Below are 16,004 nucleotides of genomic sequence, written 5' to 3'. Positions count from 1 at the left end.
GCTAAACGCAGGGCGGCGGTGGCCGTGCGGTCGACAAACGAATCTATCATCCGATCATAGGCGTTTATCCCATTTCGAACCATGTTATTTCCACTGTTCAATGGACGCCACAATGGTAACGAATGACCGTATCTGCATGGAAAGCCAAAGAGGTGGATACATTCTTCATTACGCTCAGTCCAGCATAGACGAGAGCATTAACTCCAACAAAAAAGCTCGTTTAAAAGCAGATTTATTAGCCCTGAGTGAAGCGTGCATTGGTTTATGTGAGTGTAGGCATAGCTAAGTGGATTGTGCTTTGGTGTAAGTATGGATGAGGGCGTCAGTGTTGCCCAGACTGACTCTGTGGACGCTCCGCAAGCGTAAAGAGCCGAGCGGCTGCGGGGCGCAGGCGGCGGGCACGTGCGACGGGCAGGTTTGTGCCTGCGATGCCGTATCTGGACTACGCCGGTGAGGGGGCAGGTGTGCGCTCGGGTCGATTTTCTTCTTCAGCAGGGAGGAGAGCTGCAGACTCAACAGCAACACGAGAGTCCCGCCGGCACAAAGCACTCTGGGGGGGGGGGGGGGGGCACAGACACAGGCAAACAGTTCAGGCCCACACTTGTTCACTTCAAGCATGTCTGATTTCATACGCCGCACACACGAAAAAAAAAAGATTAAGTAAAACAAGGAAACATAATGAGACAGGATCATTTGTGGGCAGTGGTGGCCCAGCGGGTAAGAAAGCAAACTCATAACTAAAGGGTTTTCGGTTCAAATCCCGAACCGTCCCCACACACTGCTCCCCATGGCTGCCCACTGATCACCAAGGGAAATGGTTAAATGCAGAGGACACGTTTCGTTGTGTTTTTTTTTTTTTATCGGAAGGGTGCACCACTCACCTCTCCATTTCCCCGACTATTTCGAGCAGACCGTCGGACATATTGGCGCCACAGCTGAACTTCCGGCCAAACGGAACATCACAGACTAGCATGTCTATAGAGCCTGATGGGAATGGGATGTCTGCAGGTACAGACACAACACTTCAGCTTTTTAAAATCTATGGCCATGCAAAAGTAAGCCAAAGGAAGTGCCTGCATCTACAGTACAGGCCACAAGTTTGGACACACCTTTGTTTTCTTTATTTTTTATGACCTTTTATGTTGGAAGATTCTCACTGAAGGCATCAAAACTATGAATGAACACATGTGGAGTTATGTACTTAACAAAAAGTGGAGATCTGGCCTCCACAGTCACCGGACCTGAACCCAGTTGAGATGGTTTGGGGTGAGCTGGACCGCAGAGTGAAGGCAAAGGGGCCAACAAGTGCTAAACACCTCTGGGAACTCCTTCAAGACTGTTGGAAAACCATTTCAGGTGACGACCTCTTGAAGCTCATTGAGAGAATGCCAAGAGTGTGCAAAGCAGTAATCAGAGCAAAGGGCGGCTATTTTGAAGAAACTAGAATATTAAACATGTTTTCAGTTATTTCACCATATTTGTTTTTTGTTAAGTACATAACTCCACATGTGTTCATTCGTAGTTTTGATGCCTTCAGTGAGAATCTACCAACGTAAATGGTCATGAAAATAAAGAAAACACACTGAATGAGAAGGTGTGTCCAAACTTGGCCTGTACTGTATATATGAGACCTATACCATAATAAAGAGTTTACATCCAAAGAGTGAAATCGTGCAGGCAATCTAAGCCCACCGAAAGGTACATAAGAGTTTACTATACTTAGTACACTTCTGAGCATAATTTACCATACTCCACCCACCCACTCACTCTTACCCTTTGCACAAGATTGCAGGAGCTGCACTCTGGCCTGCAGCTGGGCTAACGCCACGTTCTCTGCGGCCCTCTTTAATTGACATGCATCAGCATCAAGTCCAAGGAAATATGAATTCTGTGTTGTCCAAAAGATGCATTGTGTTATATCAAGGCCTCTGGACACGTATTTGTGTGTGCATACGTAATTATCTCCTTTACAGGACACTCTTGGGCCGCCTCCAGCAGAATGGTGCCAACTCCACACATGGGATCTACCACAACACAGCCTTCCTGATAGGGGAAAAAAAAGCTCTGATTAATATTACATTCAACAAAATATTTCTTATACACGTTTCATGATAATCAGCATGTGAAGCGACACCTTTATATTGGCGAGGGAAGCCAGAGCCCAAGCAATGGTGGATCTCAGTCCAGTGTGTCTAAGATACCTGCGTGTGGCCAGCGGCTGCCTGCAGGACAAAATGCTGTTCTGCTCAGCCACGGTGTGCAGGGTTCAGTCAAAAAAAAAAATAATACTCAGAGACGCACACATACATGCTCGTTTTCTCCAGACCTTAAAAGAGGGATTCCCAGTACATGATGGTCATCGCTCAAACTCATATTCACCTACAGCAGGGAGAGAAACATTCACAGTACTCATGCTCTTAAATGGAAACCAGCAGTAAAATAAAGAACATGTTCCTGTTTGTGTCTCCTTGTTACTACATTATTTCCATTAGGGGAGAAAGTAAATAGCTTACTTTCTCTTTTTTTTTTTTTTTATTTTATTTATATGAGTGTATAAAAATGCAACAGAAAAAAAAAACATGGTACTTTTAGATTTGGCATATATATTTTAAATAGAATTTTAAATGAAGTTCTTTGACACCTATACCCCGCTCAAGTCCAACGCGTGCATGCAGGCGTTGGCGTACCTCTAAATTTGGTTCTCTCAGGTCTGCTCTCCAGCCCAGCTGCTGCCTGATGGCGCCTCCGATGACGCGGCTCAAGGCCTACGCACAAATTAAATAATGAGTTGCAAGCCAATAAAGAGGTCAAAGTGCACCAGGGTGTAGGTGGGCGCGCACACCTGAGAGCCGAGGCGCCGTGCTACGGCCCCGCTGCAGCGGCAGCTGACCCTGAAGGTGGGCGGTTCGAGACCAGAAGGCGCCCGAGCTGACTCTTCCCCAGTTTTACCGCATTTTTCGCCCTCCTCTCTTTTCCTCTTCTGCCCTTGGCCTTTTGCGTCCTCAAGCTCAGCCTTCAGTTGGCTCCAGGTGCGAAGGGCATTCGTCCACATATCTGGATCTGCCAAGACGCACTGTTGGACAGCGCCAGCCGCCTTTGCTGCAGAAGCAACAGAAACAGGTCAGGTAGATATTTCACGTCTGGAAAAGGACACAGCAGCAGTCTTGGCTCCTTCGGTGATGTTACCCAGGGAACCGAAAGCACACATACACCCAGGTTTGGGTAACATGCCACTGAACGGCGGTGACGTCACGCACCCTCATTGGCCGGGACAGCGATCGGCGCACCGCGCTGGATTAACAGGAAGAGCCGCTCTGCGGACCTGAGCTGCGCCACAGCGGATACCCGGGCGGCTGTGCTGAAGAACACCCGACCAGGGATACGTTCCACCTGGAACACACACACAATGTCGCAAAGTTACAGTAAATCATGCGCTAGTGATTTAGCTTGCATTGGCGCCCGCGTTGTCAGGATACTGCAATCGAATTATGTTATTTACTATTGATAATAAGAAGAGTGACAATAAGAGTGGAATTAAGTAAGACTACAAGGTAAAAACTACTCACGTCCGTGGCTGAGAGTTTGCGTCCGACTTCTTGGACCAGAAAGTCTTCCATGCCACTGCCCGCCGTGCAAAAGTAGCGGATAACCGGAGACTGTTCTTTCATGGTCGTGCGCGAAGCACAGAGACTCGACACGGCAGAATGATCACGGGACGCGGACCGGACCGAGACCGACCGGGGGCTACTCAGCGGCCGAGTGCAACGACTACTTCCGGGTCATCTCCAGTCTTTAATAACGAGGTTAAAATATATACAACGGCGCAATAAAATACAAGTAAGTGTCGTATTACAAATGCTCTTTACAAGTATTTTAACGCGTATTCTACTTTAATGGTTTACTACTTTTCCCCCAAATTAAACCGGAAGTGATTTTTTTGCGTGGATGCTATGTGAGGACTGTGACTGTAGTAATAATGATAATAATAATAATAATTATTATTATTATAAATTTAAAGAAGTTCTTATTATCATTATTATTATTATTACTACCGTCTAATTATTTCTATTGTTGTAATCGTCTTGTTGTTGTTTTGTAATTTGATGCCTTTACTAAGTTTGCTCATAACCCACGAGAGTTTGTGAGTTAACTTTTGGTAAACTGAAGCTTTGGATCTGCTGATCATATTGGGCTAATTGAGAATATTAAAACGTGGTTTAAAGAAGGCCTTTTTTTTTTTTTACCTATTTCCCCAAATGAAGGCAATCAGCGGTATTTCTAGTTGTAATTAATTTGTAACAATTTCTAACAACATGTCAGTTGTAAAAGACTGATGACCTGAACGCAAATAGGCACAAGATGGCGCTGAAATCACAATTACAGCGAAAATATATAGAACTTGTAAAACAAAATATTACTGTTTCAACTAGGCCCTTTGGTCTCCGGTGCCCGATAGTGATAATTATTATTTGAAACATGCAAGTATACAGATTTTATACAGATAATAATATGTATATAGATAATAATGTTGTGATACCAGGACGTCATCTCTGCTCACTATGCCCTCACAGGGACACAAAAACTAAACTTACTGCGGCATTAAGTATTCACGTATGATTTCCACATTCCACAGACCAGGTTTCCTTTCTGCTTAGGAAAAAAAAGGAAACGTCGCTTCTGGTGAGCGACCACACACTGCCTGGGTAATTACCTTCCCCGAGGTCCTTTCATACGTGGCCCTCACATCCGTCACACATCAGTTAGAATCTTCTGTGGGTGTGAGGAACAAATACTCATGTTCTATTTATAAGTTATGTATGCAAGTTCACATATGTAATCACATGCAAGTAAAACAAAAGACCAAGAAATACATTCATATTCAATTTATTATGCATAGTAATATTGACATAAATTTCACAAATGATTTGCAGAGAGGTGTGGATCATAAAGGTACAACCTGATGATTTGGGGAAAGAACAGCAGACTGTGATATATAACAGTTTGAGTTAAAATTACTTTTATATAACAAACCAAAACATTTAAGTTGAAGGGACAGCAGGAAAAAAATGCATTTATAGTGTTGTAAGTATCCTTTAATTGGAATTTATTTTCCTCTCCTCCGTCACAATCCCCCATCTGTAAAACCTCTTTGTTTCACTACTGTTTCCTGCTTAACGATGTTAATACAGACAGTACAGTCCACACATTTTTTAAAACCTGCGGCTTTAACTGTACCCAAACTGTACCGATTCCCAAAAGTTCATGCAACATATCTGCTCAAATCAGGATTTCCTTTCCCAACACTGATATTTCACTTGAACTCATCTAATGAGTCATTGTCCTGCAGTGACACTTAAACCCATCCATCACATGCATGAGCCCTTGTCCTGAAGTAACATTCATTTTAATATCCACGTGATCACAAATTGATCTTATACTAATGCCTGTCAATAGGTAATGTATATAAACGCTGTAATTAAAGTATGATTGGCTGTTAACGGGGTTGTACATTACTAAAACAAATCATATAAAGAAAGTAGAATGAAAACTCAGAGGTCAAAGGCAAAGTGCCCTGTTTTTTTATCTATATTTTAGACATACATCAATCCATGCATTTATAACACAATAGTAATTAATATATAAAAAAAACAATGCAGTTTGCCAGCAACTGCAAAAAATACAATATATTTTAATACATTTTCATCTAAATACAACATTTTACTGTTGGTACCCATGTACAAACTGGTTATGGATGACCAGATGATGGTAATGAATGTAACTACAGTACGAAGACAAGACAAAACCACCTCAGTGTAACACTAGTATGGCCTTGTTGCTGTAAATGTTAGCTCATGCTCATAATGAAATAAGCACTCGTAACCAAAATCCCCCATTGGGGCAGGAAAGGCACAACAGAAAGGCACAGGAAAGATACACGTTACACTGGCATTAAGGCTTGGAGATGCACACGGGTACATAAGAGCACAAAAGCCCCTTTAATGGTGTTATAGGTTATAGGTTATGATGTTGTTGAGTGTAAACTTAAGGCACTGGGGCAGCTCTCCTTTAGGTAAACACAAATGTGCCAGTCTTTTCATCTGGGACAAATTTCCTGTCCCTCACGCGAAGGTTGCGTGCAGACTCCCATTTTTAAAGAAGAGAGAGGCTCCATCTGTCAGACAAACTACTTCCTTCTCCATTTTCTCAAAACAGCATTTTCCATTCAGGGCATGCTTTACACGCCGGGAAAAAGCCACACCACCGCAAGAAGAAATGAGAAGTGCAGCTATGGAACAGTTCAGCATGGCTTGCTTCAGACAGAAGAGTGCAGGTCGAAGCAGATGGGAATACCAGCACCAGCAAACAGCCCGCAGTGGCCAGAATCCAGGCTGGCGGCCTCAGTTGGGGATGCAGTTGCCGTTGACCTCGTCAATGGGCAGGGTGTTGGGGCTGGTGTTGTCCACCCGGCGGTACACAAAGTAAAAAGGTTGGACCTGCGGTCGGCTGTGCAGCTCTGCTTTGATTTTCTGAGGGTAGGTGTCAGGGGCTAGCTGCTGGCTGCTGCCCTCTGTCAGCAGGAACAGTGCGTGCTTTTCTCGGTCGGCCACTTTGAACTTGTCAGCGCAGAGCTGGCACACCTCCTCTGTGGTGGCGTACGGACGCACCATCAGTGTCTTCGCCGTGCAGCCGGTGTCTACTTCCTGCAGGGCCACCCTCAAGTAGTTCTGCAAGCGCAACAGATTACATGTGGCAATCGCTCAAACCTGAATGATGTGACTTGAACAATGCCTGATCCGCTGCCAAGAAGATTTTACCTGGAAATCGTCCACAGAGGGTGTGGTGCGCTGGGTTGTGCGACGCCGGTGCCACTGGTGGAGGGTGTTTCTTGTTTCCGAGCTCAAGATGCGGGCTGCCTGCTCCTCCTGGAAGTTCTTAATGAGGGACATTGCTCCATATGCGCTGGTCAGATAGTAGCCCCCTGAGAGAAAATGGGGAGAAAAGGTGCTGTGTGAGATCGCGACCTGCTCACTTGGATCTGATGGTTGCTAACAATAAAGACACAAAACACTTCAGTGAGAAGTATCCTCTATGAAAAACAGGCCCATGTATAATCCAGTTGAAGGTTTAATGTCTAAGTAATGCCATGCAGTCAGTGGTCAGGTCAGTTATAGATGCTTCGTGACTGGTTAAACTTGATAGTCAGCGCAGTGGTATTTTGATCAAGGCTGTAACGAAACACGACCAGAGATCAAACGCAAGATTGAAATGTGCATGATCATGGTTGTGGTTTTAGAAGATGTGATATACAACCCACACCTCATCAAATCACACAAACCACAACCAGGGCAACTAAATTTTGGTGCAATTTAAGAAGTAGTGTCCTGGGAGTACACTTCTGATGCAAAGTAAATGAAAAAGCAAGTGAAAAGAGGATATGCTACACCTGTGCATGTATGCGTTTAAATCACCCAAAATTGACGATGATTTTAGCTCCACCCATTTTGAATTTTGTTTCTAAAAAATATTTCTAGTTCATCTTCAGGTACATCTGTAGTTTATATCTGATAATGTTGCACAATCACCGTGCAAGGTCAGTTAGCAGAAACTGTGTATGGAATGCACTGCAGACCTATAAAAGTCATGTAGATTTTATGGGACCTGAGATGCCGTTATGGTCTCCAATTTGCAGCAAAATTTGCCATGAAAAAGGAATAACACAGAGAAGCCAAACTACATGAGGTGGGGTGTCACAGGTACCTTCTCCATGCAGAAGAGAGGGGTCCAGTAGCTCCATCATGTACAGGATCTCTGAATCCAGCTGAGGCATGTCACATTGGGCCAACACATACGTCAGCATGGGAAGGAAGTCATCGGCCCCATACATCCTCCCTGAACACACAGACACCGCAGGAGGGAATTTTCATGAGAACATCTGTAAGAGTCCATTATATGGATCCTTTTTATGGCATGATGTCTCCAAGCTAACCACATGGCTAATAAAAAATAATAATTCTGGCTAATAGGAAAAGGCTAATTTCTTTGAGTTACATCACGGAAGTCTGGCTGATGTACCTGAGTTGTCCTCCATGATTGTGTAGATGAGCTTGCAGACACGCAGCAGAAGTGTGACCTTCTTGTCAGGCGAGTATAACTTTGCCATGTTCTGGAACTTGTGGCGGATCTTCTCTATGGCGACTGGGTCTGGGGGTACCGCGCCATCCACTCCCATTTCCTGTGGCTGCCGTGCCTTGGCCAGTGCCAGGTTCTCCTTCAGCTGCTGCCACGCCCCACCGGACACCTGAAAGTCTTGCAGCGCAGAATCCACTACACCCTTCAGTGGCTTCAGGACACATTTGTGCAAGGCCTTCTCCAGGACTTGATCTAAGGGAGCAAACAGAAGCGCAAAAACAATTGTTTAATGGTTCCAGAGATGCCACCTTCTTTGAGTCATGTCTCAGTTAGAAGTTCTCAAAAAAGTGAATGTGTATGAAAATAAAATCTAAAACAGTTTATTTTGCCAATATAGTCATCTCTGAAAAATGAGTCCAACCACATAGCTGAGTAATCCAGTTTAATGTGTAATCCGGCCTGGTCATGTGCCTCAATGCGCTGACTGAGCTGAAAAAAAGCTGTCCATGTCAGCACCCCTACTTACTTGAAACATCTGGTGATTTTCTGACATCATGCCTGTACAAACTCAAGCTGGTTTTCACTCACACCATCATTTCTCTCACTTGTCCCATTCCGAACTAACTCTTGGTTTGTGTTTACTTAGGCTCTTTGACCTGAATCTGCTGGCATGAAATGTGGTTTGTCTAACTTCAATTCACTTCAAGTATTACTAAAGATGTTAATGATAATTATGCACTTTTAATAGTTGTAACTTGATACCAGGAACAAAATCATTCCTTGTCTGAGAAAAACCCTATTTGCAGCCTTTGTGACCTGTTAGGACATGCATCAAGAGTGCTTTATCCTAACACATCCTTGCATATGAAAAGCACATTTGAACTGTGCTTGGCTGTAATGCAATAGAATTATTACCAACAGAGAAAGAAAACCCTGCAGAGAATCTGTTGGCTCAGCATCCCTGCAATGTGGTAAAAAATGTGGCTATGCTGCCTGTGGCCACTCTACCGTAATAAGGAATGGGCGCAGGAGGGAAAAAACTGGGGAAAGAACACGGCCAGTCTGTTTTCAATCCCCCCTGAGTGTTTAGTTGGACTGTTTATCGGTTCACACCCATGCTAAAGTATTTCAAGGACGTGAATCATGTAACTGTTTTCGGTTTAAGAATAAATTTGGCCTGAGCGTCATCTTTATCCAACCACTAACCAGTCAGGATATATAATCATTAACAAAATTAATTCTGCTCCATCCATAGTACATCAGACAAATAGACTGTGGGGACAGTAGTGGAACCAGCGTGTTCTGGAGGAGGCCATCCATCCCTCAATCAAAGCACAAGACCTTGACAATAAACCGCAACAGGAAAAAAACCAAGACTACCGTATTCACCAAATCTAGGCTGCTTCCTGCTCACATCTGGTGGCTCAGTTCACACACCCGGCCTCACCGCAGCCTACGTCATGAACGCCAGGGACACACAGACGAGTAAAATTCCCCTGTTCTGTATATTCACGTCCTGAATTTGGGTGCTTCCTCTAAACACAGCCGACGTAAACCAAAGCCTTAACAAACGAAAAATGAAGGACAAAAAAAAAAAAGATATCTAATCAAACAAAGCAGTAAAACGGATGTTTAGTATATATAGACCAGGTGACCCGACACTATCTCTGCTCTTGTCAAGGCCGGAGTTTCACTGACATGGGTTGTCTACACCTAGACAACACAGTCTGAAAATACAAACAAGATTAGACCCTTTCCAAGATAGCCATTTCTCCTTGGCTGGCCTTGAGAAGCACTACAGCCAGCCTCTCGCATTCCTTTAAGGCGCACGCTGTACTGCAATGCAACTTACAAAACATCTTCACAAGCATGTACTGCCGAGGGTGAAGGAAAACACACAACACTGGAGGCCTATTCTGACTCGCATCTCACTACACATGAATGACCACCCACATAAATGGGTTTCGCATAAACGAGACCTTAAGACATGCTAAACACTCTGAGGGGGTCTGCTGCCAGACCATGAACTGTGATTGGTGGAAAGTGAGAGCTGTTGAGTGGGAGAGACCAACCAGATTGGCAGGAGTTCATGGGAAGCACATCAGGAGAGAGAGAGAAAGACCACTTTCAAGAAGTGTTTACATGCTGCGAACGGAACACTTGGTACCAGTCATACATAACGTGGACAACACACATGCGCGGAAGACACTTCAAAACAAAAATTTAAGGAAATTTCTTGTTTGCAGAAGTTTCTTACGCAGAGGTGTACTCAGATTCACCCACAGAGTGTGGTTACAAGCAGAAGAGGAAAGCTTCACCTACTACCATGTTACCATGGCCTCAAAGTGGGTAGTGGGATCAAGTCCCTTCACACACACACTGTGTGTCAAGCTTGTGTGTCACTAGACAACAGAAATATAATAAAATGTTGTAATTGTAATACACAGCACAGAACTCTGCATTTTACCCATCACTATTGGTGAGCAGTGCAGGCACCCAACAATGTACACCTGTGAATCTGGCACAGGCCATCAGCAGGAGATCCTTTTTGTCCCATAAGTTTTGAGGTGGTACCTCCATGGATTGGGTGGACACATAGTCCCTCTGTATTCTTTCAGTTATTTAAAGATACAGTTGCTCTTCTTTTGGATTGGACAATACGAGTTTTTGCTTCACTGGTTCTCCTTCCTGTGACCTCTTTTGGTAGTTCCCGTTCCTATTATTTGCCTGGCGCCTGCCATCACTGAGATTAATTAAGACCATATTGAAATTATGTCACTTTTTTTTTTTTTTAGGTTGTTTTTGGCTTCAAGATTGATGTAATTTGCTGTAAGCGCCAACATACCAAAACTAATATCCAAACTGCACATTTCAGAGCAGCTCAGGGCTTATGAAACTCAGCATGGAAAGTTGAGAGTGAGATATGAACCAGTACATCCAGTATGCAAAATTAAAAACAAACGTTTCCGCGTAGGGCTCCAATTCAACAGTCATGTAAGGCATGCGGTAAAACTGCTGTTTTTACTGTAAGGAGGAGGCTGATCTTACCGATCTGGTCTTCAGGGATGAGGGACTCGATGGGTGGGTCGAGCTCCGAGCTCTGCAGCAGGTAGGCCTTCATCTGGGTGATGAACTGCCGCAGGGTCTGAAGCATGTCAGAGCCGGAGGTGTGGCCCTGGCCACGGTCCTCCTGCATGTAGCTGATGTAGTCCTGCACCAGGGAGCCAAAGTAGGTGTTCTTGTCCTGAGCCTGCTCCACCACCCTCCGGATGGCCCGCTTCTCCGGCGTCATCAGCGAGTTGAAGACCCCACTGACCTTGCGCAGGTGGCCCCTGAGGGCCCGAGGAAACACGAACGTGCCCCTGCTATGGCGCTTCCTGGACTTGTGGGGCAGTGGGATATCCTGGTCGCTCTCCACGCTGACGCTGTACTCCTCCTCCGCATCCTCGTCATCCATGCTGCTGTCTCCTGTCTGGGCGCCCCCCGCACAGGGCTGAGTGGCGGTGCTTAAGGAGAAGCTGTTGGAGTAGTCCAGAGAATCATCAGTGGAGTTGCTGGAGAAGCTGAGGTCGCTGAGACGTTCCCCGCGTCCTCTGGCCGGTTCTCCGGCCCCTCCTTCTCCCTCTGCGCTAACGTCTCCCTGTTTGGCAGGGATCAGGTCGGGGCTGCCGCTCTCCAGGCTGGCGTTGTGCAGGGCCTGCATGGCCAGGGCTTCTGCTTCTTCAATCCTCTCATCTTCAGTGGAATGCTTGAAGCTGTGGTTGTCCACGTTAGACACGTTGGGAGAATTTCTGTTGCGTGAGGGGACCGCGATGGGAGCACTGATCAATTTGGGTGGGGAGGAGGAAAAGGAGGAGCCCAGGCGTTTCAGGAGGCTCGTTTTCTCCTCGGGAGGGTTGATCCAGCACACGGTCTCCGGCATGCTGGCCTGCTTGCGCGGGGGCGCTGGCCGGTGTGGGACGCAGCGAGAGCGGGGTGGTGGGGGCCGCGGTGGTGGGGAGCGGGCGCTGCTCTGCTGCTTCGGAGACCGGCTGCTGCTGGCGGGCGGAGCTGCAGGGGCGCCTCTGCGATGCGTCTGCAGGAAAAGCGGGTTGATGAAGCAGAGCGCGCCGTTCGACTGGCCGCACTCCAGGTAAAATGGTGAGCGTGTGCGGACGCTGGGCACAGCGCTGTCCTGAGTGGTCAGCCGAGAGTCTTTCCCTTTATTACACAGCTCAGAGTCCCAGAAGCCTGCATACAGAATGGCAGAATAAACTAATTACGCATATGAAGAAATCCCATTTAAGTCCTGCTAGCCGCTTAAATACATTAAATACAAAAACATGCTTACAGAATAGTAGAACAGACAAAATCTTAAAACATTTTAAAAACAAACACTACAAATTACTGCAAAATCAAGCCACAAAAGTCCAATTCGGAAAAAAAAGGAACAAACAGCCAAATCCATATAACTTCAGTAACAACCAAAACCACAACATTCTAAGAATAAGATTGAGAGTAAATATTTAACTTACATTAAATTGAGACGCTGTTTCTGACTATCTGACAGAAGACTGGCTATGCAGGGTTAGTCCGTGCTAATGGGAGGTTGCTGAATGCACTGCTCTGTGACCAAACGCTCACGCTCCAATATACAGTGACACACGGCAGAGTGAGTCAAACCGGCAATGTAGGAGTGGGCGGGATTAACATCCTCTAGCTCCCTCCTCTTCCCTGCAGGCGCTGTGTGCTTTGTGCTCTGTCTGCTCGCGAATACAAACTGAGTTCTGAGGACGTTCAAATCCTACATATTTTCCCGCATACAGATATTAATTTTACACACAAAAAAAAAATAACCCCACAAAATTGTCCCATCAGTACTTGGTTCGTCCTTTCTACATTACATTACAAATGTGAAAATAACATTATAAACACACACACCCACACACACATAGACAGAGAGAGAGATATAGATAGCGAGATATAGATATTTATACACTACATTTCACACAGTATTACCACACAGAAACCACATAAACAGCAAAATGACGGGGATGTATGGGTGAGAGTGACGTGGGAGATTCCCTACTGTTCTCCACCCAGCCCTGTCCTCAGCTCAAAACGTAATTGCCAGTATGCAGCTATATTCCAGCTACAGGCTAACTGCCTAAGGGGGAAGTGAAACCAACCCCCGCATTCACGTCTTGGCTAAAAGCTAGGAAACCTGCCTGAGCTTCCAAGATAAGCCCCCCTTTTCATCTTTCTCTCACCTTTCGGCTTTGCAAAGTCTGCAGGTGGGTGTGCACAAAAGCAAACATATCTAGGCAATTTTCTAAAGTTTACGGTCAATTACAAACATTGACACAAAAATTATCAGCAACAATTAGTCTTGAGTTCCATAAAATACTGTTGACTAATGCAAGTCTGTCACTATAAAGGAGTCACTGATTATTAGAAAACCCCTTTAAATGATCTTGGTGTAGCTGAAAATAGTTGCACTGATTGAAAAAGCAATAAAACTGTATATCTGGTGTATGAGAAAATACATGAGTTAAATGAGTTAAACTTGAATTATTTCTAACTTTGTCTATTACTTTTCCATATCAAACAAATTTTATTGTCATTCTAGTCATTTACAAACGACTAAGTATGAGTACAAGGCTGTACGCAGTCTAGAGATTAAACATTCTGACTGAGTTAAAGTTCTTGGTGTCTGATGAGGAAAAATGTCAAATTTTCCATGAGACCTGCATAAATCTTTCATGTGAGCACTAATATATATATGCTGAGGCGAAGATTAAACTTCCCCTTTTTTACGTAAGACCTGCAGACATGACATCAGGAGTGATTGACAGGCAATGAGCGCATTCATGTCAGCAGTGTATAAAATTCATCTCAAAGAAAGCATGTCCCATCAAAGACTAAAAAGACACCTTTTTTTACTACTACTTTGGTACAGGGTCCACATTGTTAAATGTGTAAGCTATTTTTGGGTAGTCACCACATGACGAACCTGTCACATACACATTCCCTAAAGGGACAAGAGCAGGTATTTTCGAGCAAACATTGAATAATGTGGCTGTGAGTAGATGTTTTGACAGAATTCTACTTGTGACGTGCACAACCTTCATCCAAACACCTGCACGGTGTCTCGTACAACAGACTTTTAAATATCCATTTCACAGCTGAGCACCAACCAATAGGGCTTTGTGCTGAATTTAACAGCCCACATGAAAACAGATTATAAGATTTAAATGTGGTAGTGCAAATTAATCAGAAGATTCCGTCAGCTGAATCATGTTCATTTGGATCATGGTTTATGTGCAAAAAATAAATGTATCATTTTGAGCTATGCTAAATGATCTGGAAAAAATTTAAGTAGATCCTTCTACTTAACTTACCTAGCCTTCAATCATGATGTATTTCTTTATGAGGTGAAAACAACCTTTTTTTTGTATGTGTCAGTAGAAAGAACATATTAGAGGTTATTTCTGTCCACAAAGGCCACATTGAGTTTAAATCATGAACTTCATATTTGTGGAGAGAAATCTGACAAAATTAATATGAATAAGAAATATGAATAATAAAACCAGGAATATGCTTACCTATGCCTAGCTGGGCCACTGCACCCAGATCACTCAAGCTTTTGGCGGCAGTGATGGCCTCTGGAAGTTTGAGTGTAAAAGGAAGGACATCCCTGAACAGAAATAGATAAAAATGGATGAGTGTGTACCGAAATATATTGTTTTGCTCCTGTTGTTCCACGTGAAGGCCATCTGCGCTTGGAACAAGTGAAAAACAAAAAAAAAAAAAAAAAACAGCTGTGAATCACAGCATAGTGAGAATCTGAATGAATGTCTGCCTGAGAATGATGAAGTCAGGGAGCCAACAAAAAAAAAAGTAGACGAGAAGACATGACTTGGAAACAATGTTATAAATAAATGTGAACAATAAAAAGGACAGTTTGTACAAACTGTGTACAAACCCCAGAAAGGTCACTCTTCAAAACTTACTCCAAAAAGAAAACACATGCTGCCTGACAGAGACACAGGATTTTAATGCAGCATTTATTTGCCTGGACTTGCACTTACATGCGTTTTTATTCATTTTGATAAAGCATTCCTGTTCTCTGACTCTGTCACTCTGATGAGCAAATCAGTTCAAACCAAGTCCATATGTTGTACAAGACATCCAAAGAAATTTTCATCACTCAAATAATGAAAATATGATTTCTGCTTCAATTGATTTAATAAACAGAGCACTGGCAAAATGTACAGGCACATATGGTTATCAATTTTCCCTATTTTACATTTATTTATTTATTTGTTTGTTTGTTTGTTTATTTATTTATTTATTGTGATGATAGTTTTTCCGTTTTAAAGATTAGTTCATCATAAATTGAAACATGATACAAAACAATGTGACGTCTGAAACAGACGACTATCAAACCACAACATCCAGTGAAATGTAGCAGAACTAAGCATGTAAAGCAAGCAAAAAGCAAATCTGGCTAGATATAACTTCAAATGTATGTGCCAGGCTGGGATTATTCATGTTTTCAGACAATTGCTCAGAAGTCCTAAATGAATGTGTGGTGAACTGGTAAAACGGGAATTTCCCCTTCACCTTCTAAATTGGTCTTTTTCAACATGTCCTTGTTTGCAGTGTGACCAACTATTTACTCAGAGTTTCATTCTGGTGTTTTTTTTCAGAGAGGTGGTCTTTGGGGGGGGGTATATACCTGCTTATGCAGCAAAAGGCCACCAGACGAAACAGGTCTGCAAAACTGATCCCAGACCCTTCCAACGAGAAGGCTAAACATAGACAGAGGACAAAAACAAGGTGATGAAAACGTCAACCAGTTGAATTTCTTTCTAAGAATCTAAGCCTGCTGG

The 16,004-nt window shown here is 43.9% G+C and overlaps 2 protein-coding genes across 2 annotated transcripts in view; both read right to left on the bottom strand.

Annotated features, from left to right (window-relative positions):
- Window positions 1-216: 216 nt before the first annotated feature.
- thumpd2 (THUMP domain containing 2) lies at window positions 217-3,754 on the bottom strand. Its single transcript, XM_028989649.1, has 10 exons — window positions 3,567-3,754; window positions 3,258-3,390; window positions 2,843-3,099; window positions 2,688-2,765; window positions 2,327-2,379; window positions 2,135-2,222; window positions 1,972-2,043; window positions 1,774-1,888; window positions 882-1,002; window positions 217-550 (listed from the first exon to the last, which is right to left on the bottom strand). Exons 1-10 carry the CDS (start codon window positions 3,666-3,668, stop codon window positions 283-285), a joined length of 1,287 nt encoding a protein of 428 aa, XP_028845482.1. The 5' UTR covers window positions 3,669-3,754; the 3' UTR covers window positions 217-282.
- Window positions 3,755-4,868: 1,114 nt separating this feature from the next.
- rin2a (Ras and Rab interactor 2a) overlaps window positions 4,869-16,004 on the bottom strand; it is a 28,140-nt gene continuing 17,004 nt past the window's right edge. The window contains exons 6-12 of the mRNA XM_028989766.1: window positions 15,851-15,923; window positions 14,715-14,806; window positions 11,179-12,360; window positions 8,074-8,382; window positions 7,759-7,890; window positions 6,816-6,979; window positions 4,869-6,725 (exon numbers count right to left, since the gene is read on the bottom strand). Of these exons, the coding sequence (XP_028845599.1) occupies window positions 6,399-6,725; window positions 6,816-6,979; window positions 7,759-7,890; window positions 8,074-8,382; window positions 11,179-12,360; window positions 14,715-14,806; window positions 15,851-15,923 (2,279 nt within the window). The 3' untranslated portion in view covers window positions 4,869-6,398. The remainder of the gene's footprint in view (window positions 6,726-6,815; window positions 6,980-7,758; window positions 7,891-8,073; window positions 8,383-11,178; window positions 12,361-14,714; window positions 14,807-15,850; window positions 15,924-16,004) is intronic.

The sequence above is a fragment of the Denticeps clupeoides genome, chromosome 8 (genome assembly GCF_900700375.1).
Source record: "Denticeps clupeoides chromosome 8, fDenClu1.1, whole genome shotgun sequence".
Lineage (NCBI taxonomy): Eukaryota > Metazoa > Chordata > Actinopteri > Clupeiformes > Denticipitidae > Denticeps > Denticeps clupeoides.
This window is presented reverse-complemented; position numbering and strand designations above follow the sequence as displayed.